Source organism: Schistocerca piceifrons, chromosome 8 (assembly GCF_021461385.2).
Source record: "Schistocerca piceifrons isolate TAMUIC-IGC-003096 chromosome 8, iqSchPice1.1, whole genome shotgun sequence".
Classification (NCBI taxonomy): domain Eukaryota; kingdom Metazoa; phylum Arthropoda; class Insecta; order Orthoptera; family Acrididae; genus Schistocerca; species Schistocerca piceifrons.
The window spans coordinates 502,382,243-502,407,153 of record NC_060145.1 but is presented as its reverse complement, the minus strand read 5'-3'; the positions used below and the strand labels follow the sequence as shown (position 1 = coordinate 502,407,153).

The 24,911-nt window shown below is 43.7% G+C and overlaps 1 protein-coding gene across 1 annotated transcript in view; it reads right to left on the bottom strand.

The window, feature by feature from the left end:
* The window catches only part of LOC124712491 (aminopeptidase N-like), a 141,914-nt gene that overhangs the window by 43,492 nt on the left and 73,511 nt on the right, over positions 1-24,911 (bottom strand). The window contains exons 7-8 of the mRNA XM_047242786.1: positions 20,533-20,614; positions 3,949-4,147 (exon numbers count right to left, since the gene is read on the bottom strand). Of these exons, the coding sequence (XP_047098742.1) occupies positions 3,949-4,147; positions 20,533-20,614 (281 nt within the window). The remainder of the gene's footprint in view (positions 1-3,948; positions 4,148-20,532; positions 20,615-24,911) is intronic.

Sequence of the window (24,911 nt, the reverse complement as noted above, 5' to 3'; positions counted from 1 at the left end):
AGGTGTTTCTGTTCGACAGTTAGCAGACGGCGTTTCCATATTAGTTTACAAACAAGAGTTGGTCCAAAACATTTTAGTGTGCTTCTTAATTGGGAAGGGCGGTCGTAATCACTAAGGTAACAGTCATGGATACGGAAACTGCAAACAGTTCACCGCATAATTGTTGCCTAAGTTTTAGAGGGACTGATCTTGATGAGTCGCTGCTTTGACTAGAATGTCAACTGATGAAGGGTAGACGTAGGGCAAAATTGCGAAAAAATTTGATTTTTTTTCATTTCATAATTTATTACGTTGATTCTTTAAGAATTCATCGGAAAGTTTCATAAGCAAATTCTGGCTAGAAATATGTTTTAAAAAAGTTTGTATGGGTGTGTGTGCCTGCTACGCTGCCCCCCGCCACCTCTTTCTGAGCTGTCATCCACACCTCACCTCCTCTATGCTAGAATTTATTTTTTTTTCCATTAATTTTTCCTTCAACGAACTGCAGGTGAGTCTAAAAGGCTGTCAGAAAGATTATGTCTGTTTGTTCCTTTCTTTACAAACGTGGTTTTTAGAAGGTGGAAGGCCACTGGGAGGTGTTAACAGACTGACAGACAAGGAAATCCACACTTTACAAATATACTATGGAAAAACTATCAATGATAACCTACATAGTGTGAAAACAATGCAGCAAGCCGTGTGGACAATATTCTTGCACAAGCTTTCCACGGATAATAATCCTCAACATCCCCTTTGTGAAAATATCTTCTGGCAGAAGCCAGTGGAAAGCGATACACCCACAAACATGGTTTGACACATGCTGTTTTAGACGTTATAAAACCAATTTTCAAGTACCTATCCAGTCCTGAACTGCTCAAAAAATGTGTACATGCGAAAACATAGGATGCGTTGTCCAAAAACAGTATTTGTGTCTTCAGTTGTTGTGAGGGTAGTTACATGATATATATGTCTAGTGGAAATGTAGATAGGATTAAGTGCCTGTAGAGACTGGACTTCCATCCAGGTGCGTTCACACTGAAGCATCGATGGAGCGCGACTGGACAAAGCTCAGGCAGCAGAAGAAAAAATGGGAAACATGCCAAGCGAAAGGAGGCAGGGGGAGAGATTAGACCAGGAAGACGACGAAGAGAATAAAGGTTATGGACTTGGAGAACATTAGTCACTAGAGGTACAGAAATAATGTCAAAAAGCTTTAAATGCGAATTGCTATAAACTGACTTTTTGAGCTGTAATGTACCTTTTATCAGGAACCATAAAAGGTAACATCCTGAAATTTGGGATAGTTCTTAAGAATTACTTACTGAATAATCCTGTGCAGTGCTTTTCTGTTATCTTTTTCCTGAGAAAAGTTCTGCTTTAAGGACGTCAAACGGGCCGACTTCGAGCAAGAGAGCCACTGCAGGACATTTTAATTTCTACTGTATATACTTTAACAAATAAATTCATAAAACTTTGTCAGCATGACCAGGAAGGATTGAGGACTCACATTCATAGCAGTGGTAGTTCAAAAACTTAGCAAAATACCTTTTTTTACATGTGAAATTTCATCTTTTTTTCACTTACTACTGGCTGCATTTGTTGCTATAGGTACACTTTTCTTCCTAAGTGAGAGAGATTCTTCGATGAATTTTGCACAGCATACGAACAGTACTCTCAGGTGAATGAAACTCTAGAATTTTCCAAACCTATTAAAAAACTGTGGTAAAAATTGAGATAATTAACTATAAAATTTGAGTTTTTTCTAAACATGAAATTTAAAATGTAACAGTTCATTCAGTTTTTCATAAATTAAATAAATTGTAGAGTTTCATACACCTATAACTATGGTTTGTATGCTGTACAAAATTCATGGAAGAACCTCTCTTACTCAGGAAGAAAAGTGTACCTACAGCAACAAATGCAGTCAATAGTTAAGTGAAAAATGATGAAATTTCACATGTAAAAAATGTATTTTGTTACGTTTTTGAGCTGTCACTGCTAAGGGTATGAATCCTGAATCCTTCCTCGTCATGCTGTCAAAGTTTTATGAATTTATTTGTAAAAGTATAGACAGTGGAAATTAAAATGTCCTGTGGTGCCTCTCCTGCTACAAGTCGGCCCGTTTGACGTCCTACCCCCCTTAAAATTTGAGAAAAATAAAACAGTCCCGAGCCAAACAAAAATGAAAAGTTAATTTCAAAGCAACTATGACCTTAAAAAAAATCTGTTCCACAGTTTTATTAGCCTCTTATGCAGCTTTAAACTGTGAAATTTCAGTTTTATTGCTGGATTAGTTTACGAGAAAAGGTACATTATAGAAACAATAAATAAAAATTCATATCCTTATAAAATGTATGTTGATGCGCAATTTCAAACAAAAATTTCACAAAATATCAAGCATTATGTTGTTCATAACAGTCTCAAGTTTTGCTAGTTCGGCTGTAATACACTGAAGCGCCAAAGAAGCTGCTGTAGGCATGCGTATTCAAATAGAGATATGTAAACAGATACAATACGGCGCTGCGGTCGGCAACGCCTATATAAAACAAGAAGCGTCTGGCGCAGTTGTCAGATCGGTTACTGCTGCTACAATGTCAGGTTGTCAAGATTTAAGTGAGTTTGAACGTGGCGCTATAGTCGGCGCACGAGCGATGGGACACAGCATCTCTGAGGTACCGATGAAGTGGGAATTTTCCCGTACGACCATTTCACCAGTGTACCGTGAATATCAAGATTCCGGTAAAACATCAAATCTCCGACGTCGCTGTGGCCGGAAAAAGATCCCAGAAGAACAGGACCAACTACGACTGAAGAGAATAGTTTGAGGTGATTGCAGCAATTTTCAGAAGGATTTCATTTCTGATTTTAATGCTGGGGTACGAACTAGTGTGCCGGCCGGAGTGGCCAAGCGGTTCTAGGCGCTTCAGTCTGGAACCGCGCGACCGCTACGGTCGCAGGTTCGAATCCTGCCTCGGGCATGGATGTGTGTCATGTCCTTAGGTTAGTTAGGTTTAAGTAGTTCTAAGTTCTAGGGGACTGATGATCACAGCAGTTAAGTCCCATAGTGCTCAGAGCCATTTGAACCAATATGAACAAGTGTGAACGTGCGAACCATTCGACGAAAATTCATCGATGTGGGTTTGCGGAGCCGAAGGCCCACTCGTGTACCCTTGATGACTGCACGACACAAAGCTTTACGCCTCGCCAGGGCCCGCAGATACCGACATTAGAATTTCGATGATGGAAACATGTTGCCTGGTCGGACGAGTCTCGTTTCAAATTGTATCGAGCGCACGGTATGGAGACAACCTTGCGAATCCGTGAACACTGCGTGTCAGCAGGGGAATGTTGAAGCTGGTGGAGGCTCTGCAATGGTATGGGGCGTGTGCAGTTGGAGTAATACGGGACCCCTGACACGTCTAGATACGACTCTGAACAGGTGACACATACGTAAGTATCCTGTCTGATCACCTGCATCCATTCGTGCCTATTGTACATTATGACATTTCAGCAGGACGATGCGGCACCCCACACGGCCAGAAAATGCTACAGAGTGCCTCCAGGAACACTATTCTGAATTTAAACACATCCGTTGGCCAAGAAACACCCAAGACACGAACATCGATGAGCATATCTGGGATGCCTTGCAACGTGGTGTTCACAAGAGATCCCCGCAGAATTCGTGGCGTCAGGTCCCTCTAGCACTACTCCAGGCATTAGTCGAGTCCATGCCACGTAATGCTACGGCTCTTGTGCGTGCCCTCGTGGGCCCTACACGGTATAAGCAGGTGTAGCAGTTTCTTCGGCTCTTCAGTGTATTTTTGGAGATATATTTGTTTAAGTACAAGAATACATTTTTCCCCACGTCTGTCCTTAAGACGGATCTAGAGGGAGTGTCGTGATTTCTGGAGGCTGTGTTGGAGGGGTAGGGCGGCGTAGTGGCCGTAGAGGAGTGGGGAGGGGAGGTACCTGCTTCAGCTGCACCTGGCTGCCGTCCTTGGTGACGTTGATGACGGGGTAGCCGGCGGTGGAGGTCCAGAAGGCCATGCGCTCCTGCAGCTGCGGCTCGCCCGGCGCCAGCGCCTCGAACAGGTCCGCCGGCCGCGCGCTGCTGTAGTTGCTGCAACGGGACGCCGTAAGCTGCGCCGCCAGCTCCCGACGCTCGAGGCTTTGCTGTGCGCAGTGCTGCGTGCTAAATCTACGTCTACATCTACGTCTCCCCGAGCCACCGAACGGTGTGTGGCGGAGGATACCCCGTGCCACAACTAGTCCTTTCCCTTCCTGTTCCGATCTGGGCAAGTACATACCTAGTAAGTGGATTGACGACGGAAGGACCCCACCGTGGTTTAATAACGAAATATGGAAACTGCGGAGTAGGCAAAAACTGTCGGATTCTCGGTTCGAAAGACGACGTGCAAGTGACGAGAGGCAAATGTTAGTAGAGATTCTTGCGTCTGTGGAAAGATCGACGGGTGAGGCATACGGCAGCAACCACCGCCGTAATTCGACTACAGATCCGGCGGGGTACCCCAAAAAATCCTGGTCCCGTGTAAAATCGCTAATCGGTGCTAAGGCTTCTATCCAGTCAACTCTTCACCAGTCTGGTTTGGCACAAGACGATAGCAAAAGGAAGGCCCGAGTTTTAAATTCCACATTTAAGAAATCGTTCGATCGCGAGAATCTTACAGACGTACCTATCATTCGACCATCGCAGAGAGTCCCGTACGGACGACAAAGTAATAAACGTCGATGTCGTAGAAAAACAACTGAAGGAGTTGGAAAGCAAACAAAACGCCAGGACCAGATGGAATCCAAATTCGGTTTTACAAAGATTACCCTACGTAAAGGAAACAAAAGTAAAATTCGGAGTAGGTATTAAAATCCATGGAGAAGAAATAAAAACTTTGCGGTTCGCCGATGACATTGTAATTCTGTCAGAGACAGCAAAGGACTTGGAAGAGCAGTTGAACGGAATGGACAGTGTCTTGAAAGGAGGGTATACGATGAACATCAACAAAAGCAAAACGAGGATCATGGAATGTAGTCGATTTAAGTCGGGTGATGCTGAGGGAATTAGATTAGGAAATGAGACACTTAAACGAGTAAAGGAGTTTTGCTATTTAAGGAGTAAAATAACTGATTATGATCGAAGTAGAGAGGATATAAAATGTAGACTGGCAATGGCAAGGAAAGCGTTTCTGAAGAAGAGAAATTTGTTAACATCGAGTATAGATTTAAGTGTCAGGAAGTCGTTTCTGAAAGTATTTGTATGTAGTGTAGCCATGTATGGAAGTGAAACATGAACGATAAATAGTTTGGACAAGAAGAGAATAGAAGCTTTCGAAATGTGGTGCTACAGAAGAATGCTGAAGATTCGATGGGTAGATCACATAACTAATGAGGAGGTATTGAATAGAATTGGGGAGAAGAGGAGTTTGTGGCACAATTTGACGAGAAGAACGGATCGGTTGGTAGGGCATGTTCTGAGGCATCAAGGGATCACAAATTTAGCATTGGAGGGCAGCGTGGAGGGTAAAAATCGTAGAGAGAGACCAAGAGATGAATACACTAAGCAGATTCAGAAGGATGTAGGTTGCAGTAGGTACTGGGAGATGAAGAAACTTGCACAGGATAGGGTAGCATGGAGAGCTGCATGAAACCAGTCTCAGGACTGAAGACCACAACAACAACAACAACCCTACGTCGTTGGCCCCTTACTTAGTTTGCATTTATTGCGAATCTCACGACCAGCGTAAAGTTCCGAGCGCAGGTTACTCCTGCATATAATAAGGTTAAAAGATCGGATCCGCAAAATTACAGCCCAACATCCTTAACATCGGTTTGTTGCAAATTCTAGAACATGTTTTGAGTTCGAGCACAGTAAATTTCCTAGAGACGGACAAGTCGTGTCCACAAATCAGAAAGAACGCAGCTCGGTCTTTCCTCACACGATTGCTGCCAACTGCGGCTGATTTCCGGCCGCCCACTGCGGACTGGTAGCGGCAGTGCGAGGCCCCCAGCCGCAGCTCCAATTCCCGGTCCCCGTGGTGCAACCCTGCAACTCGCATCTGTTTGAACCTGCTTACTGCAGCAAAGTCTTGGAATTCCGTTCACTGTTTGTGGTGGTACTATGGGTACAGGGTTTCGTTGCGTTGGCTAAAGATCCTTTATCAATTATCGCAACACTATATTGACAAATTCCTTTCGTTGCTTTCGGTACGTAGCCTTGAGTCTTATCAATACTGAATCCTTTTTTAAATATTAGCTGCGTTATGGCGCTCGAGTATATGATTATTAACACATAATTTTAATTTTCTGGTTGTAATATAAAACTGTGATACCACAAAACCCAATTTAGTTTTTTTTCTGTATATCCGAATTGCGCGTCACTAACCTACAAAAATGTAAATTATAGATCAGTTTTTTTACAAACATTAACTACCAATTTCTGAAGCGTATAAAATTAATACGACATCTTTAGTGAAAACATATATTATAAGTCAATTCAATCTGAAGTTATCTTGTGTCATGTGTGAAGTTTTGTTTTATGACCAAATGTAAAATTTATTAATTACAAGTAAACAAATCAATGTATCTGGTGAGAAACCGGAACAAATTAATTTATAAGAAAATCACAAGTCAGCAGTTACAATTGCAGTATACACAAATCGAGATTAATTCAGGACTATAATGGAAGTAAAAAATCAGATACCTACAATGAAGTTCTGTGGAGACAAGCCATACAAAGCACAAGTACAGATGCATTGTGTTTGTTGTTCTCAAATATTTCTTATTTGGTATAAGAAGCAATTAGTGATGCGTTTTTAACGCCTAGTTGAGAACAGTAGTTAAGCTCACAAGAGATAGTGTCTCGTTTCGTAATTCCCTCAATATCATCTCACGTAATTTTACTACTTACATGACCGTTGTTTTAGTTTCGTTGACGTTCATTCAATAATCTCTTGCAAGTTGACTATCCAATCCATTTAACTGATCTTTAAAGTGTTACAGTTCCATCGGCAGATCTTACATCTTTTATTTCTTCTCCTTGAAATTTAATTCCCTTTTCAAATTTCAGAGTGTTTTCCTCTATGTCTGTCTGTGTAACATATGAACCAGTCTGCAACGCCATCTCACTCACCTCTTCCGAACTGCTGCCTCTTCTATATCAGCGTATACATGCGTACTCCGCAAGAGTCCGCGTCGCTCTTGGCGGGGCGTGCCCTGTGTCACTACTAGTCATTTCCTTTTCTGTTCTACACGGAAAAGCAACGAGAAAAAGAAGACTCCTTTTATGCTTCTGAACGAGCACTACTCTCTCTCATCTTATCTTCACGGTCCTTACACGCAGTCAGTCTCAAATACCGGTTCTCTAAATTTTCTCAGTAGTGATTCGCGAAAAGAATGTTGCCTCTCTTCATCGGTGCCCATTTGAGTTCTCAAAGCATCTCCGTAGCACTTGTGTCTTGTTCGAATCTGCTGCTAACAAATCTAGCAGCCCGCCTCTGAACTGTTGCGGCGTCTTTCTTTACTCCGACCTGGTGTGGATCCCAAACATTCTGGCAGTACTCAACAATTGATCACACTGTCCTACATGCAGTCTCGCTTGCAGATGAACCACTCTTTCCTAAAATCCTCCCAATGAACCGAACTCTGCCATCCGCCTTCCAACTACAAACCTTAAATGCTCATTCTGTTTCGTACTGTTTTGCGATATTACTCCCAGATACTTAATCGACTTGACCGTGTCAAGCAGAACCCTGCTAATGCCGCACTCGAACGTTACAAGTTTCTTTTTGCTACTCATCTGCATTTACTTGCATTTTGCTACATTTCGAGCTAGCTGCTATTTATCACACTAACTATAAATCTTTTATCCTCTTATAATGGCTCAGCGGCTACACCAGAGCATCATCAGCAGACGTCCGCAGACTGCCGCCCTCCCTGTCCCACGTGAAGAGCAACAGCAGTCGCATCACACTTCAAAAATGCTTCAAATGGCTCTGAGCACTATGGGAATTAACTTCTGAGGTCATCAATCCCTTAGAACTTAGAACTACTTAAACCTAACTAACCTAAGGACATCACACACATCCGTGCCCGAGGCAGGATTCGAACCTGCGACCGTAGCGGTCGCGCGGTTCCAGGCTGTAGCGCCTAGACCCGTTCGGCCACTCTGGCCGGCCATCACGCTTCCTTGGCGCACTTCCGACGACACCCTTGTCTCTGATGAACACTTGCCGCCGAGGACAGTGTACTGGGTTCTGTTACTCGAGAAGTCTTCGAGCCACTCATATATCTCTGAACCTATTCCGGTGTACTATGTCAGATGCTTTACAGAAATCTAGGAATACGGAATCCGCCTGTTGCCCTTCGTACATAGTTCGTAGGATCTCGTGTGAGAAGAGGACAAGCTGAGTTTCATCGGTAGACGTTTTCTAAACCATGCTGATATGTGGACAGAAGCTTTGCCCTCTCATGAAACTTTAATACGCGGGGTTGGAACTTTAATAGTGGCTACTATTTATTTACAGTTAGTACAAAAAGATACGTCTTTCATAGTTTTATTGACCTTCAAAGTAGTCACCATCATTGTGCAAAAGCCGCTGCCAGCGATGTGGAAATCGTAGGACACTCTTAGCAGTGCCAGTTCTGTTCACAGTTTGAGCGGCGCGGTCTATTGCCCGACGAATTTGTAGTAGTTCTGAAGCGAATGCCGTGAAGTGTTTCCTTCAGTTGAGAAATCGAGTTGAACTCACGAGGGCTTAAGTCAGGGGAGTGCAGTAGGTGGTATAACACTTAACAGCCCCATCAGTCACAGCTTACACTGTACGTGCTTGAGCATTGTCCTGAAAAAGTACGGTCAGGCCCAGCAGCATGTGTCATCACCTCTGTCTCTATGCTGTTCAGTTTTGGAACACAAGCTACAATCACACGTTACTATTAGAGGCATGTATGCTTTTGGCAGTTACCACTGTGCTACACGGCTGCCGTTAGCGAGCAATTGAAGCCGCGAGAGACAGAGCGGCTTCTCCTCTGTCCAGCAGACCACGTACCATGGTTTACGTACAATAACTCCGTCTTTCGTCAACTTTCCCTTAACCAGCATTTACAGGCGAAATCTTGATATTAGGATCACTTCCCATTCGAGATGGGCATCGAGCTATTGTAGAGATGAAGAATAAATTTGAGGGAATTAAGCCGTAACCAAACTTTGTCTGGTGCAAATATTTCGGCTTGCTCTCGTCAAGTTTTCTGACTGGTCCGATGCGGCCCGCCGAGAATTCTTCTCCTGTGCCAACATCTTCATCTCATAGTAACACTTGCAACCTACGAACTCTATTATTTGTTGGTCACATCCCTATCTATGTCTTCCCTTACAGGTTTTACTCTTCACAGCGCTCTCTAGTACCATGCAGCTAAAAAAATTGGAAATGAGAGTATCGCATCGTTGGCTGGGAGGCCCCATTCGGGGAAGTTCGGCCACCAAGTGCAAGTCTTATTTGAGTCGACGCCACATTGGGCGACTTGCGCGTCGATGATGAGGATGAAGTGATACTGGGGACACCCAGCCCCCGAGCGGGGAAGATCTCCAACCCGGCTGGGAATCGAACCCGGGTCCGCTTGCATGGGAGGCGAGCAAACAGGTGGACACCACGTAGGTATTCCTCGATGTCTTAACAGAGGTCCAGTCGTTCCATTCTGTCTTCTCGTCTTTGTTGTTCACACGTTTCTTTCTTCGTAGATTATGTGGAGGACTTCCTCATTCCTTAATTATCAGTCCACCTAATATGAAACATTCTTCCGTAGCTCCTCATCTCAAATGCTTTCATTCTTTTCTGTTCCGGTTTTCCCACAGTTCGCAGTTCACTACAATAGAATTCTGTGTTCAAAACGTACATTCTCAGAAATTTCATCATGAATTTATCACCGATGGTTGACACGAGTAGACTTATCTTGGTCAGTAATACGCTCTTTAGCTGTACTTGTCCCCATTGTAAATTCTCCTTGTTTCGTCCATCATGTTTTATTTTGCTTTCAAGTTAGCAGAATTCTTTAACTTGGTCTACTTCTACAGTATTTACGTTAAGTTTATTGCTAATCTCACTTCTCCTACTCTCTTTCTCCGATGTGCCCTCAATTCACATCTCTACTCATTAGACTGTTCGTGCCACTCAGCATGTCCTGAGTAGTTCTTGATCACTTTCAATGAGGATAGCGATGTCACCAGCAAATCTTACCATTGATTTCCTATCCCCTGAGTTTCAATTCTACCCTAGGACATTTTACAGCGGAAATGTTAGCAGCAGACAAAGTTCATGTACGGTTGAATTTCTGCAGTTTTATGGCTGAAGTAATACGTCATGAGAATATGAACATTCCCAGAGCGGGCGCTCACACACACACACACACACACACACACACACACACACACACACACACACACACAGTACCTCCGAAGCGATTCCTCGATTTTGTTCCACAATCCATTCCTTTTACTATCAGGTGAAATATGATCAGCTGTGTTGGGCAGCAGATGTCGTGTATAAGAGCTGACATTTGTCGTGTAGTGACATAATGATGGTGATGTTACATTAGAGATTATAATCATCGAACAGTACCTCATTGTCTGAAGGAGGGAAACAATTGGTACTGAATGTTATTCCGTAGATTTTCCCAGCGCCTTTCATGTTTATGCTCTCCATGGATATGCTGCAGGATATGGTCATCTTCACTACATGAAATTTCGACGATCCATCTGCCCGCCATCTTCAGGTGCGATCACTGAGTACACAATCTCGCCTGAACTGAACAAACACCAGAAACGGCGGCTCCTTTATAAGCCATGTATAGGCGACTGCAGTATTGGGACAAAGTATGGTTCTATGCCAAAGTACCGTTATCCAAGATGGTGGCGATGTCGTCATCCAAGATAGCGGCTGTGATGTCATCCAAGATAGCGGCTTTTGGCGGGAAGTTTTAATTTTGGCGGGAAGATAGGTCAATTGGGCTACCTCCACTAAACTAACCACCCTCCCCCAGAAAAATGGCACGAAGTGCAAATTACAACAGGATAATGCATCACATAACAGTTATCTCTACTAACCTAAGAAAATCGCAGGAAGATAGGTCACTTGGGCTGTCTCCACTAATCTAAGTCTTCTGACTGCCACATCTTCCTAGGAACTGGCGCCAAGATTGAATTTTGTCAGTAAAGAAAGGTCACTTGTGGTTTCTCTACGAACCTAAGAAAATCACAGGAAGATAGGTCACTTGGGCTACCTCTACTAACCTAAGTCACCTGATCACCACCTTTTCCTAGGGATTGGTGGGAAAAGGACTAAGCCTGCACTGGGCTGATGGAGAGAGGAAGGGGTGTACTTTATTTATTTTGGAACAATTTATTTAGGGATGGAGTATATTTATCACAGTGACACAGAACACATGCTCTAGACATGCCACACAGCATACAGATCTGCAAACCACTCCTAAATAACTCATGTATGATGCTCTACAAATCCATCTGCTAATTGTAAACTGTCAAAATTAGATTAGATTAGTACTTGTTCCATAGGTCATGAATACGACACTTTGTAATGATGTGGAACACGTCAGGTTAATAAAAGATGTCTATACAAGATATTACATTACACAAAATATTATACGACACTTAATATTTAATTTTTATTTACTTTTTTTGTGGGCGTTCGGAAAATACCCACTTACTATACCCAAAAATTCATCTAATGAGTAGGAGTTGCCATTAAGAAATTCTTTTAATTGCCTTTTAAATGCTATATGGCTATCTGTCCGACTTTTGATGGTATTAGGTAAGTGACCAAAAACTTTCATAGCAGCATAATTTACCCCCTTCTGAGCCCAAGTTAGATTTAACCTTGAGTAGCGAAGATCATCCTTTCTCCTAGTGTTGTAGCCATATACACCGCTATTACTTTTGAATTCGTTTGGATTGTTACTAACAAGTTTCATAAGTGAATATATATACTGTGAGTATCTCTATCTCTTTAAATAAGTGTCTGCAGGATGATCTTGGATGAGCACCAGCAATTATTCTGATTACACGCTTTTGTGCAATGAACACTCTTTTACTCAATGATGAGTTACCCCAGAATATGATGCAATACGAAAGCAGAGAAGGAAAATAGGTGTGGCAAGCTAATATACTGAGATGTATATCGCCAAAATTTGCAATTACCCTAACAGCATAAGTAGCTGAACTCAAACGTTTCAGCAGATCTTCAGTGTGTTTTTTCCAGTGCAACCTCTCATCAATGCAAACACTTAGAAATTTTGAATATTCTACCTTAGCTAGCGATATCTGATCGAAGTCTATATTTATTAATGGTGTCATTCCATTTACTGTGTAGAACTGTACATACTGTGTTTCGTCAAAGTTTAATGAGAGCCCATTTGCAGAGAATCACTTAATGATTTTCTGAAAAACATTGTTTACAATTTCGCCAGTTAATTCTTGTCTGTTGGGTGTGATAGCTATACTTGTATCATCAGCAAAAAGTACCAGGTGAATATAGATTGCCAAGTCATTAATATATATTAAGAACAGCAGTGGACCCAAGACCGAACCTTTCGGCACCCCATTCTCAATTGTTTCCCACTTTGATAAATCAGCAGTTTTTTGCAAATGACGCATTGCACAGACTACAGACATGCAAACCACTCGTAAATAGTGCAATACATTTACGCCCAGATACCCACACAACTGGTAAATTGTCAAAATAATAATCCATCTAAAAGACTCGGCAAACATGCTTGCTCATCATCAACTGTCGTAACTGTGCACCAGTCTTTATTTAAACAATTAGAGACAACAACACCATTCAGTGTGTTCGGCAGGAGGTCTGCACTCCAACTGACCTAGTACACAATACTGCCACTAGAGGGCGCTGTCATCCCTCCTGTTGGTGGTCTGGAGGGGGAAAATGGCGCAAAAATAACTCAGCCTGCGGTGGGCTGCTGGATACAGTAAGGAAGGAGTGTACTTTATTTATTTTGGAACAGTTTATTTAGGGATGAAGTATATTTATCACACTGATACAAAACACATATATGGAGCCACGCCTCAGACCTGTAAACTACTCCTAAATAACGCTCTGAAGACACATGAATAGCTCCTAAATTACCGAAATAATTTCAGTACAGACATGCAGACTCCTCCTAAATAATGCAGTACACAGATGTTCAGACATGAAACCAACTTGTAAACTGCCCAAACAATGCATAGTTGAGCCTGCTCACAAAGTAATGCAGTGGATAAGTAATCAACATATGCAGACACCGTCTGCCACCACCTGTCCAGTAGACCATACATGAGGCCACCTGTAGCCCTGCAAAGCGACACAGCTGTCAGCTGTCAAACCACCCACGAATGCCTGCATGCATGAGGCAGCGACATCCCTCTCACACTTGATACCTGAGAAATTCCTCTAAAAATATGTGTTCACCTAGGCACCAATGCTGATGCTACCGGGCAGGAGTGCAGACGCACCAGGGATGTGCTGTGAGCTGCTGCCAGACACAGGTGAAAGTTGACATACAGTCAGTGTTATACTGATCTCACAGAACTTCAAGGCGTGCTAACGCAGATCCCATATGCGAGACACCTCAGGGCAGCACGTGTCTTTACCGTTGATTACAGAGTAGCACACGGTGCATTGTTCCTAGTGTGGCATGAGAGAAGCGTCTAACCGTGCTTAATCGCAAATAGTGCAAAATAACATCGAATGCACTCTTCCCAGAGGTCCTAACGTGATACCTGAGTCCATTACGTGTTACCCTTCCTGCTTTCAACACACACAAACGTTCCCACCACTATGTAGAGGCTCCTATATCCCAGCACAAAAGATGTGAATGAATCGAGCATTATGATTGGCTCTTATCGAATTTACCTGCCGAATTACTGATGCTGTCGGTATTGAAGCACCATCCACCTTTTCTTTCTTTCTGCAAACAGGGATTTCAGTGGTAAATTATTTTGCACAGACCTCTCAATTACATTGTCAGTTAAAGCTGCAAAGTTGTCTACAGATCATCAAATACATACAAGACTCACAAGAATATTGGAAGCCAGGAAAATATTTACCAGTGTAACTACAATTAAATATTGTGATTGCTGCTACAGTCTGACACCAATCGATGTACAGATAATGTCTCCTCTTGACAGCTGTGCTTCTGGAATCAATCTCAGTATCTATAGCACACATAATTTTCCGTGCAAAACATCTCCTTCATACCCTTGTGATTATTGATGTGCTGAATCTATACATTCCTTTCGATAGGACACAGTCATCCTCTCTAGTCATGCCACAACATAAACCACAGTAACTTTACAATGCTGTATATACACATTGTACACAACATAAGCTACAGTAACTTAACAATGCAATATACACACATTTTACTCAAACACTGCAGTTTTCATTTATATCTGTACAGCACCCGAAAAAATTATAGTATGCTTACACTTACACTGGCTATATGTCATGAGGCTCGTCAGTCCTAGGGTTACACCGTCAGCCTTTTCTTTTCTTTCTACAGATGTGACATTCAGTGGCTATAATCTATTTTACATTGATCACCATATTGCATCAACAACTAAACCTTGTAAAGTACCATACGTATAATCAAATACGGAAAGACTCTTACTCAATTACACTGCTCTCCCATTGAGGACAGGAGCTTGAATATTAGAGCGTGGAACCGATCTCCAACCGAGCAATATATCTCCGCATACTGTGTCGATGTAGTAAACATACAATTCATATCCTCCATGGATCGATGTCACTCTCAGAACAGTTATGCAAAGACTGGCTCGTTTCCCCCTCCTCCTCGGTAAAAAACAGTACTGTTTCTGGTCTTGATCTGCCTGCTTATTTGCGTTTCTACACCCATCTCCAGACCCTGGGATTACAAGAACACATGTAATTTAGCACGGTTCACACACAGCAGTATCCTACCGATCGCTCACCCAATGTAATTCCGAAGATATAAACTGGGATTTATTTCTATTTAAACCCGGAACATAGCTGGATGGAGCATGCTCTAGACCACTGAGTAACTAGAAATAAACAGACGAAAATGATATTTCCACCCACAAATACCAATCTCAGTGATATAACAGATTTAAAACCATCCCTGTAATTTACAAGGTCAACTAAGGTGTTTCTCATGTCTATAAAACCCAAAAAAATGTCTTCCACTTGCTAGATACACCCCACAAGCGATCTTCTCTCAACTAAATTATGGCGCAAAATGTGTAGAAGCAATCAACCGAACAATTTACATGGGAGGGAATAATGGTCCAGCACAAACGCACCTCCATAGTCATTCTCAAATTGGAACATGACACAGGGATCACGTACATGACTGCAATATGAAGAATCAGTCGAAAGCGGATGCAGAGCCATCATCTATTCCGTCATTGTGACAGAAGAGTTTAAAGTCATCAATCACTTTCGGACATCAGTTTGAAAACACTTCACAATGCAGCTAGTTTCCTTATGTTGTAACTGTCTTTTATTTAAAAGCATCCAGTGTGTGGCGTCTTACGGTAGCCATCGTAACAACACGATTTACACTGTGCGATGTCTAGTTTTCTGCGAGAAGCTGTGGATCAGAACTTCTTAATGTCAGTTTAGAGCATGGCACAGGATTCGAAATCGTGGCAGAAAAAGAAAATGTTTTGCAGTGTACAAAACCATGTTAGAAAACAATGTTTCAAACAATGGCACAGGAACACAGGGAGCATCTCTTGTGACTTACAGAATAGTCTGTGGGATACGGTCATCATCCTACAGTACAGGTGATCAAACCTCTGCAGTGCCTGTATATTTAATAGGATCGTGCCACACCGGCAGCAGTAGCAGCAGCAGTTTGACGGGACTGGCTTCACTGTTAGGAATGCTTTTCTGGGGAGTATTGCGAAATCTCTTTCTCCGCTCTGGACTGCACCGCGGCAATGCATCATTGCGCCAGCATCGGTGCCTTGGTGACTTCTAAATTAGATGAAGTTGGTGGAGCTTTTATAGTTCTATAGTTCGTAATTTTTCTCAATTTGGGGGGGGGGGGTAGAGAATAACGATTATAGCATGTTGGGCTGATTGATGTGAATGGACACGGATGTGTAGTACTGGTAAGTAGTTTGGGGACACACCACAAAGCGCGCATTTCTGCATAATGGCCAAAACACGGTCCTGTCGCACTAACTCAGGTCGTTCAGTTTCTACACAGGTTGCAGAAGGTGGTGGATATAGTTTTCTCCGACTTCTGCTGAGTTCCGCCTTAAAATGGAATGATTAAATACGCTAAGCTGTAGGAATAGAATCAGTTGCAAGATGCGTAGAGGGTGACTAAAACAACGTTGAAATTTTACTGTAGCAGCTAGGTTCAGGAAAGGCAACTCATTTCGAGACATGAGAGTGCCAAAAATATTATTCACTTGTGGCTGTGATCCAAAGCAAGTATCTGTTTGAATGGAAACACCTGTTTCCAAATCCCAACCATCATTTCTAGTGCATAGCGTAACACTGCAGTTCTGAGAAGCTAGTGTCCATTTTCGTACGACCTCAATTAGCACACCATCTACTACTTTTTGTGATCCTTCTGAATCAACCATCACCTACAGCTCAGTGGATATATCACCGAACCTCTGACAAGAGATCGAAACAGAATGCGCTACAAATACTGTAGAAAATTCTAGCTGGGTGGCGTGAGGGAGTCACAAATACCCCTTACATATCACGTTCCTTAGCCGAATCACTTTCAAAATGCAGCGATTTTATCACGAGCTTGCGCCGTCGGCGACGCGTTGGTCTGACACAATATACTCCTGCGATCGCCGTCACGGTATTTGTCTGGGCAAAAAACAAACCTTATTCAGAGGTAATGTCATACCTCGATTTGTAAAGTGGGTATAGCTTTTAACATTGACACTTGTATGCATATGTAGAACCAAGACTGCTTGTGACAGTAACATACAGTAGTTGTTAGGATCGGGTTTTATAACATTAGGTGGTTTGCAAGACAATCACCATATCATTATTTGTCTGGAAAACCCACGTGATTTGTAGGTAATGCCATATGTGGATTTATAAAGCAAGTATAGCTTTTAAGATCGATACTTGTGTGCACCTGTATAACCAAGATCGCTTGTGACAGTAACATACAGCAGCTGTTGTGATCGGTTTTTTAACATATGAGACTATTATGGCTCTCTTTCTAAGACACAGTGGTATCACTCACAAGAAAAACTTATGAAACATGTCCATCCATCGCTGATTTTCTCTCAGTGTTATTTTGTATCATAGGTAATCAGTTATTGACGAAGTATTATACTTAGTAGTAGTGGGTGCATGATAGGTTCGCCTTGAGCATCTAGCTTATAAAGTATGTGTTTGTGTTCTGATATATGCAAAGAAATGACTATGTCGATTCATAAGGAAGCTATGGATTTCTAGTACTGTGATAGCAAAGGGAGGAGTATCTCAGTTCATAAGAATGGTACTGATATTTCTATTTCCAGATCCATAGCCATCAACAGGGTGTATTTCCGATACTTCGCTCATTATCGAATGTCATTCAACTGAGACCATGACTGTAACATTCAGTTGTAAGTACAGGCATGAAATATATATGTGACCGATTTCTTAGGACGATTGATTCTACCTGTGCACAGTCGGCCTGCAGAGCCGGTGACCTGTGCGGGGGTGATTCACGTTTCCCTTTAACACTAGGAGCTGTCAGAATGGCGAGGCCTGTTGGAATGTAGGAATGTAGATGAATTAAGGGGTTGTCCTCTAGACTACGATATAGCGAACTAATACTTAGTATGTGTTGGATAGTTTTCGTGTTCGCATGGAAATTTGAGAATGAATATGGAGGTGAGTTTGTGCTGCATCATTATTTCCTCCCACGTAAATTGTTCGGTTGGCTGCTTGTGGGCATTTTGCGCCTTCATTTAGTTGAGAGAAGATCGATTGTGGGGTGTATATAGCATGTGGAAGACACTTTTTCCGGTTTTATAGACATGACAAACAACTTAGTTGACCATGTAAATTTTAGGGACGGTTTCGAATCTGGTATATCACTGAGACCGGTATTCGCCGGTGGAAATATCATTTTTCGTCTAATTATTTCTAGTTACTCAGTGGTCTAGATCACGCTCCATCTAGCTAAAGTTTCAGTTTGTATAGAAATAATTCCCAGTCTATATCTTCGGATTGGCATTGGGTGAGCGATCGGTAGGATGCTGCTGTGTGCGAACTATGCAAAATTAGATATGTTCTTGTAATCCCAGAGTCTGGAGATGGGTGTAGAAATGCGAGCAAGCAGGCAGGACTGGCACAGAATAGTAACACATTTGTACTGAGGGAGGGCGAGAGGAGCCAGTCCTTGCTCAATAGTTCTGAGGGTGAGTTCGATCTATTGACGGCTTTCTGATGTAAAAAGGATGATTTTGTATTGTGGAGGACACGAATTGTATGTTTACTACATCGACACGGTATGTGGTGATATATTGCTCGATTGAAGATCGGTTTCACACTCTAATATTCAAGATCCTGTCCTCAGTGCGAGAGCAGTGTAACTGAGTAAGAGTCTTTCCGTATTTGACGATACGTATGCTACTTTGTGAGGTTTGGTTGTCGGTGCAATATGGTGATCAGTGTAAAATAGTTTATTGTCGCTGAATGTCACGTCTGTAGAAAGAAAAAAAAGGCTGACGGTGCTTCCCTAGGACAGACATATAGCTGCTGTGAGTGTAGGTACACCATAATTTTTTCGGGTGCTGTACAGATATAAAAGAAAACTGTAGTGTTTGTGTAAAATGTGTATATATTGCATTGTAAAGTTGCTGTGGCTTATGTAGTGTAAGATTTGTATATATTACATTGTACAATTACTGTGGCATGACTAGAGGGGATGACTGTGTGTCCTATCGAAAGGGATGTATAGATTCAGCACATCAATAACCGCAAGGGTACGAAGGAGATGTTTTGCACGGAAAATTATGTGCGCTATAGATACTGAGATTGGTTCCAGAAGCACAGCCGTCAAGAGGAGACATTATCTGTACATCGATTGGTGTCAGACTGTAGCAGCAATCACAATATTTAAATGTAGTTACACTGGTATATATTTTCCTGGCTTCCAATATTCTTGTGAGTCTCGTATGTATTTGATGATCTGTAGACAACTTTGCAGCTTTAACTGTCAATGCAATTGAGAGGTTTGTGCAAAATAATTTACCACTGAAATCCCTGTTTGCAGAAAGAAAGAAAAGGGGGATGGTGCTCCGTTACCGAGGGCATCAGTAATTCAGCGAGGAAATTAGATAAGATCCAATCATAATGCTCGACTCATTCACATCCTTAGTGCTAGGATGTAGGAGCCTCTACATAGTGGTGGGAACATTTGTGTCTGTTGAAAGCAGGAAGGGTAACACGTGATGGACTCTGGTATCACGTTAGGACCTCTGGGAAGAGTGCATTCGATGTTATTTTGCACTATTTGCTGTTAAGCACGGTTAGACGCTTCTCTCATGTCGCACTAGGATCAATGCACCGTGTGCTACTCTGTAACCAACGGTAAAGACACGTGCTGCCCAGAGGTGTCTCGCATACGGCAGCTGCACGAGTGCTCATTAGAGATCTGTGACGTCAGTATAACAGTGACTGTAGATCTGGAAATAGAGGCAACTCTCAGCCGCATCCGGCGGCGGCGTACGGCTGTGACGGCGCGGGCACGCCTTGGGGTGGGGGGGGGGGGGGGGAGCGGTCCCGGCCGGTCGAATCGGCAACGGTGCCTAGGCGGGCACGTATTCTGAGAGCAGTTTCTCAGGTGTCGAGTACGAAATGGACGTAGCCACCTCACTGGTGCGGGCATTGCCGTGCGGTACGACAGCTGACGGCTGTGTCACTTTGCGGGGTTGCCGGTAGCCTCCTGTGTGGTCTACTGGACAGGGGGCGGTAGACGGTGTCTGCTGCATTATTTTGTGAGCAGGTCTGTAGGCTGCACTACGTTTTATTTGGGCAGCTTACGAGTTGACTTCGTGTCTGCACATCTGTATACTGCATTATTTAGGACAAGTCTGCACGTCTGAAGTGAAATTATTTTGGTAAAGTAGGGGCTGTTGGCGTGTCTTCAGAGCGTTATTCAGGAGTAGTTTACAGGTCTGTGGCAAGACCGCGAGCACGTGTCTTGTATCAGTGTGATAAATATACTCCATCGCTAAATAAATTGTTCCAAAATAAACAAAATATACACCTTCCCTACTCTATCCAGCAGCCCACCTGCAGATAGCGGCCAGATGCATCGCCGAAATATCGTCTAGTGAAGACGATCGTATCCGGCAGCATACCCCTGAAGAGCATAAACATAAACATAAATAGGTACTGCACCTTCATAAAGCTGCTATCCCCCGACCACTACAGTTAAATGTTATTTTGATGGTACTAATCCACTGGATAGCAGTCAAGTATGCGCAGAGTTTTAAATATCTGTGTAGCTGACACTTACTGAGAAATAAGATACTCGTTGAGCCTTTCGTAGAACACGTCCTCACCGAGCCAATTGCTGAACATGCGCAAGATGGAGCCTCCTGAAAAATATGAAATGAAAGTTAGTTATAATTGTCTACTGTAACGCATTTGCGACGGTTCGCTACGATGTAGAAGATCTCGACAGCTTCACACACGACATTCTGCATCTGTACATCTGCAGTGCAAGAGGCGAGTATTGGGAGGGCTCGAGTGAAGTTGGTTCTGTGAGAGGAGGCACTCGCCCCTCGCCGGTTTCCCTCGGAAGGCCTGCAGCGGCCAGTGGTCGCCGGCAGTGCGCAGCGAGCTGTGGGCTGTGGGCTGTGGGCTGTGGGCTGTGGGGCCTGCTCTGCCCTCCCTCGCTCACCGCCTTTTCTCGTCATCCGCCGTACCGCCATCGCAGGTGCCGTGCACCCGTCGAGTTGGCCTCCAGTCCAGGCTGCCTCTATTCAGTCCACTATAACGTCAGGAATGTGGTGTCCTGATCCTGGCGGGGAGCAAAGACCTCCAGGTCCCGCCACCTGAGAGAGGGGCACACCGCGGTGTCCGACTCCGCGACTGGTGATTATGGCGAGGCAGCCACGTCTCCCAGTAGCGGCTGTTGTCTGTACCGTGCAGGAAATCTACACCAGACTCGTGCCAGACGTCACTTCGCTGCAGTCGAGGAACCGAGTGTGAACGTCACGTAGGCCACCGATCCGTCCCACCGGCTGCCTCACGAGCTAAACTGCATCGGTATTTGTGCAGCGAAGTAGAGGCTATTCTTTACCGAACGTCATTCGTAATGACCACGTAAGGCGAGCTATTACGGAGGTAGCGTCGGTTTTCCTTTCAGCCGTGCTCGCCTCGTGACTTTCCTGTGGTACAGAACTGTTTCGTAAAAGCTCTCGGTACCCTTCGTTGCATTCGCCTTAGCCTCTCTTTCCGACGTGACGCCGTGTGCTCGATCTGAGCCGCCGCTTTCTGCTAGACTCTCGTGCCCTGCTCTCCCGAAACGGCAGTATTTTGTTTTGCCCTGACCCAGTCTCGGCGGCGAAATGTTTTCATTACGGCCGCCTCGTGTCCACGTTCTCGCAATGCTTCGCTCTGCGACTTTGAAAATTTCCCTCGTTTTACTGTCCTATAGATTAATATGAGGAGCGTCAATTCTTTGCCTCTATGACTGCTCGAAATCTGCTAGAGATACTGTGACCGAGGTGTAGGACTCGACATCGTAGGCAGTAGTGACCCGGACACGTAGCTGTGGAGCCAGGTCGACGGTGTCGCAGTTTCCGCCAGTGCTACGCTGGATTCGTGTCGGTGTCGGCAATCCGCGCAGGCGAGTCCACGAGGGGAACGTTACTGTCAACAAACCGCTGCCTCACGGGCGCTGCGTTTCCGTCTTGACACTGACGTCCATCGCCTCGGGACTGTTCCTCTACCGCACACAACACAGAACGCTGAAAATTTGTACACTTCTTCTGTCGCTCTCAGCGTTTTCTTAGCTCCATAAGTGGACTGCGCCCTGAACACCAAAACCGCTCGCATTCTATAACACTACCTTCTCCGTTATTTTGATGTGGAGTGACATAGTGACTGTGAAGGTGACAGCGATCCACTGCTACTAAATTCTGTAAATACAACAGTCTCCGATCGTAAGAGGACATTAGTGATTAACGCTCTGTCGACATCGAGGTCATTAGAGACGGAACACGGACTCGGATTAGGGAAGCGTGGAGAAGCAAAGCGGCCTTGTCCTTTCGAAGGAATCGTGCCGACATTTGCCTGAAGTGATTTAGAGAAAGCACGGAAAACCTAAAGCAGGATGTCCGGACACGGATTTAGTTCCAAGTCTCGGATCACTGTTATTTTTTTTTTTTTATTCATTTACCGCTTTCAGTCGTTATGATCATCTTGACACTGATCTACAAAGGGCGTTATGATTATCTTGAGACGGATCTACAAAGAGATGTGCATATTTATGAAAATATTTGTAGCAGGTCATCAACAGTTACAAACAGTATCGTAATATACAGGGTACTATGAAATTCCTTTGCAAGCAAAAGACTTGTAGAGAGCGACGAGTATATAATAGCTTGAATGCAAACACACGTCCGGAAACGTACCGCTTCTGTTCTACGGCGGTTTAAAAAAAAAAAGGCTCTGAGCACTGTGGGACGTAACATCGGAGGTCATCAGTCCCCTAGAACTTAGAACTACTTAAACCTAACTAACCTAAGGACATTGCACACATTCATGCCCGAGGCAGGATTCGAACCTGCGACCGTACCAGTCGCGCGGTTCCGGACTGAAGCGCCTAGAACCGCTCGGCCACAACGGCCGGCTACGGCGGTTTCAATTCAGACGTATAACTCATACACTTCTGCCTGAGGAATTGAATTAGGCGTGACACACTACCGTTACTAGGCAATAATTCCGAAGGAAGCATAACGAGACATTCATTTATCGCTGAAGCACATTTGTTTGTATTAACTCTTAAACATTACGTGTTTACAATATTGCAGAACAAATAAGAACCCAATACACTGTTCGTATAGAAAGTAATGTTTAAGTGTTAATGCGAACAAAAGTGCGTAGGTGATAAATAGATGTTTAGTTATGTTTCCTTTCTGATTGTTACCTAATAACTGCACTGCGTCGCGCCTAATTCAGTTCCTCAAGCAGAAGTGGATGAACTGAAACCGTCATAGTACGGAAACGGTGTCGTATTTATCCGCCGACTCCAGGCAAGCGACTTTCAAGTAAAATGTCTCACCTGTGCCGGAATATACACAATGGATGTACGAATACAGGTTGTAGACGCATGGGTCTGGCCGCGAGGCGTTCTGGAATAGCCCGACAGTGAGGCAACAGCCCGCGATAAGGGGAAAATCATGGCTGGCCACCCAGTCCGGCATTCCGTTATACACCTTACGGCTACGCTTTTAATGTATATCGTAGAAGATTGTAACAGGAATTTCCGAAAACCCTTGCAAAACTAACGTTTTTGGCTACGATACTGTTTCTAACTGTTGACAGTCCACTATTAAGTAAAAAATTTCATAAAGTCCTCCGTATTTCAGTATTGGCACCACACAAGACGCGAGGTAAGGTTTTGCAGGCATTCGCCAAACCGAAACGCACAGCCACAGAGCACAGCGTCATTCATCACTACAAATGACTCGTTTCCGGTCATCCAGTGTCTCAGGTGTCGTCAGTATTGACCACAGAGATGTGTGGCTCACGAAGAGGTCCTCGGCCGTTGTCCGCCATTACTTTTAATTCTCCGCCAGCAGTCATTTTGTTGGCTGGACTGCCAGTAGCGTTTTGGAAGTCACGGTCGGTTCCTTCCGCTGACTTCACGCGACGGCCCTGTTTGTCGGCAAGTGGGCCGTGGGCGGGTGCCCGGGTGCCTGGTCGCCGTTCAGCTGTGCTTCCAGTTCCACCTGTGAGGCTTTAGACAATTTTAATTGTCCCGGCGGTGTTGTTACTCGGGTGACATCCAGTGACCGGACGCCGTTCCAAGTCGCCGAGGCCCCCCTCCCCCTTTTATACTGGCTGGTCCGCCTCTGGTGACATCTGGTGGTCGATTCCTCATTACACAGGGCTCTCTGGTTGCTACTCTCCATTGCGTGACTTGTGATATAAACGGCGATTAAAATGTTTCCGCCAGAAGGCCCTACAGTCCAGAATCGGGATGCCAATAAGGCAAAATCGAAGTGATGATATACTCTTTCTATGGGCTCGATCAAACTATTCTCTCAACCAGTTTCAATAACAAGCGGCAAAAAATCAGTTCGCTACGGTAATGATTAGGGAAAGGAGAAATTCGCCCCGACGCTTCACTTTAGATTTTGCATTTATTGTCACACCCTTCAGCGTGAACCACAGAACCAGCAGGTGTAACAATGAAAGAATATTTGCACTCGTAATATTTGATATATAACTTAAGAATTAATTAATAAACAATAGGAATCTAAAACTAGTCCTTTTTAACAAACATTTTAAGACCATAAACAATATAGTTGAGCGGTTAATAAAGTCCCATAAACTTGAGCGAGGATTACCTTTTCAGTCTCTGAATGAAGTCAGTAGGTGACATAGGGGACAATCAGACGTACATTAAATGTTATACCATTAAGGACGGTCACTCATTAAGAATTATAACCACAAATTATATTAGATTCATTTAAAGCAATTAACATCAATAGCAAATAAGTAAGTCACGTCTCAGCAAATTTATCAAAACCAAATCTTTCAGTTCTATAACAATGTCGGATCGTGGAATACGCCGGATTACCGACGCAGAAGGCTAAATTTTACCAAACAGGAATTTCTCCAAGCCTAGAACTATCTCAATAGTTTACAATACTTAGGTTG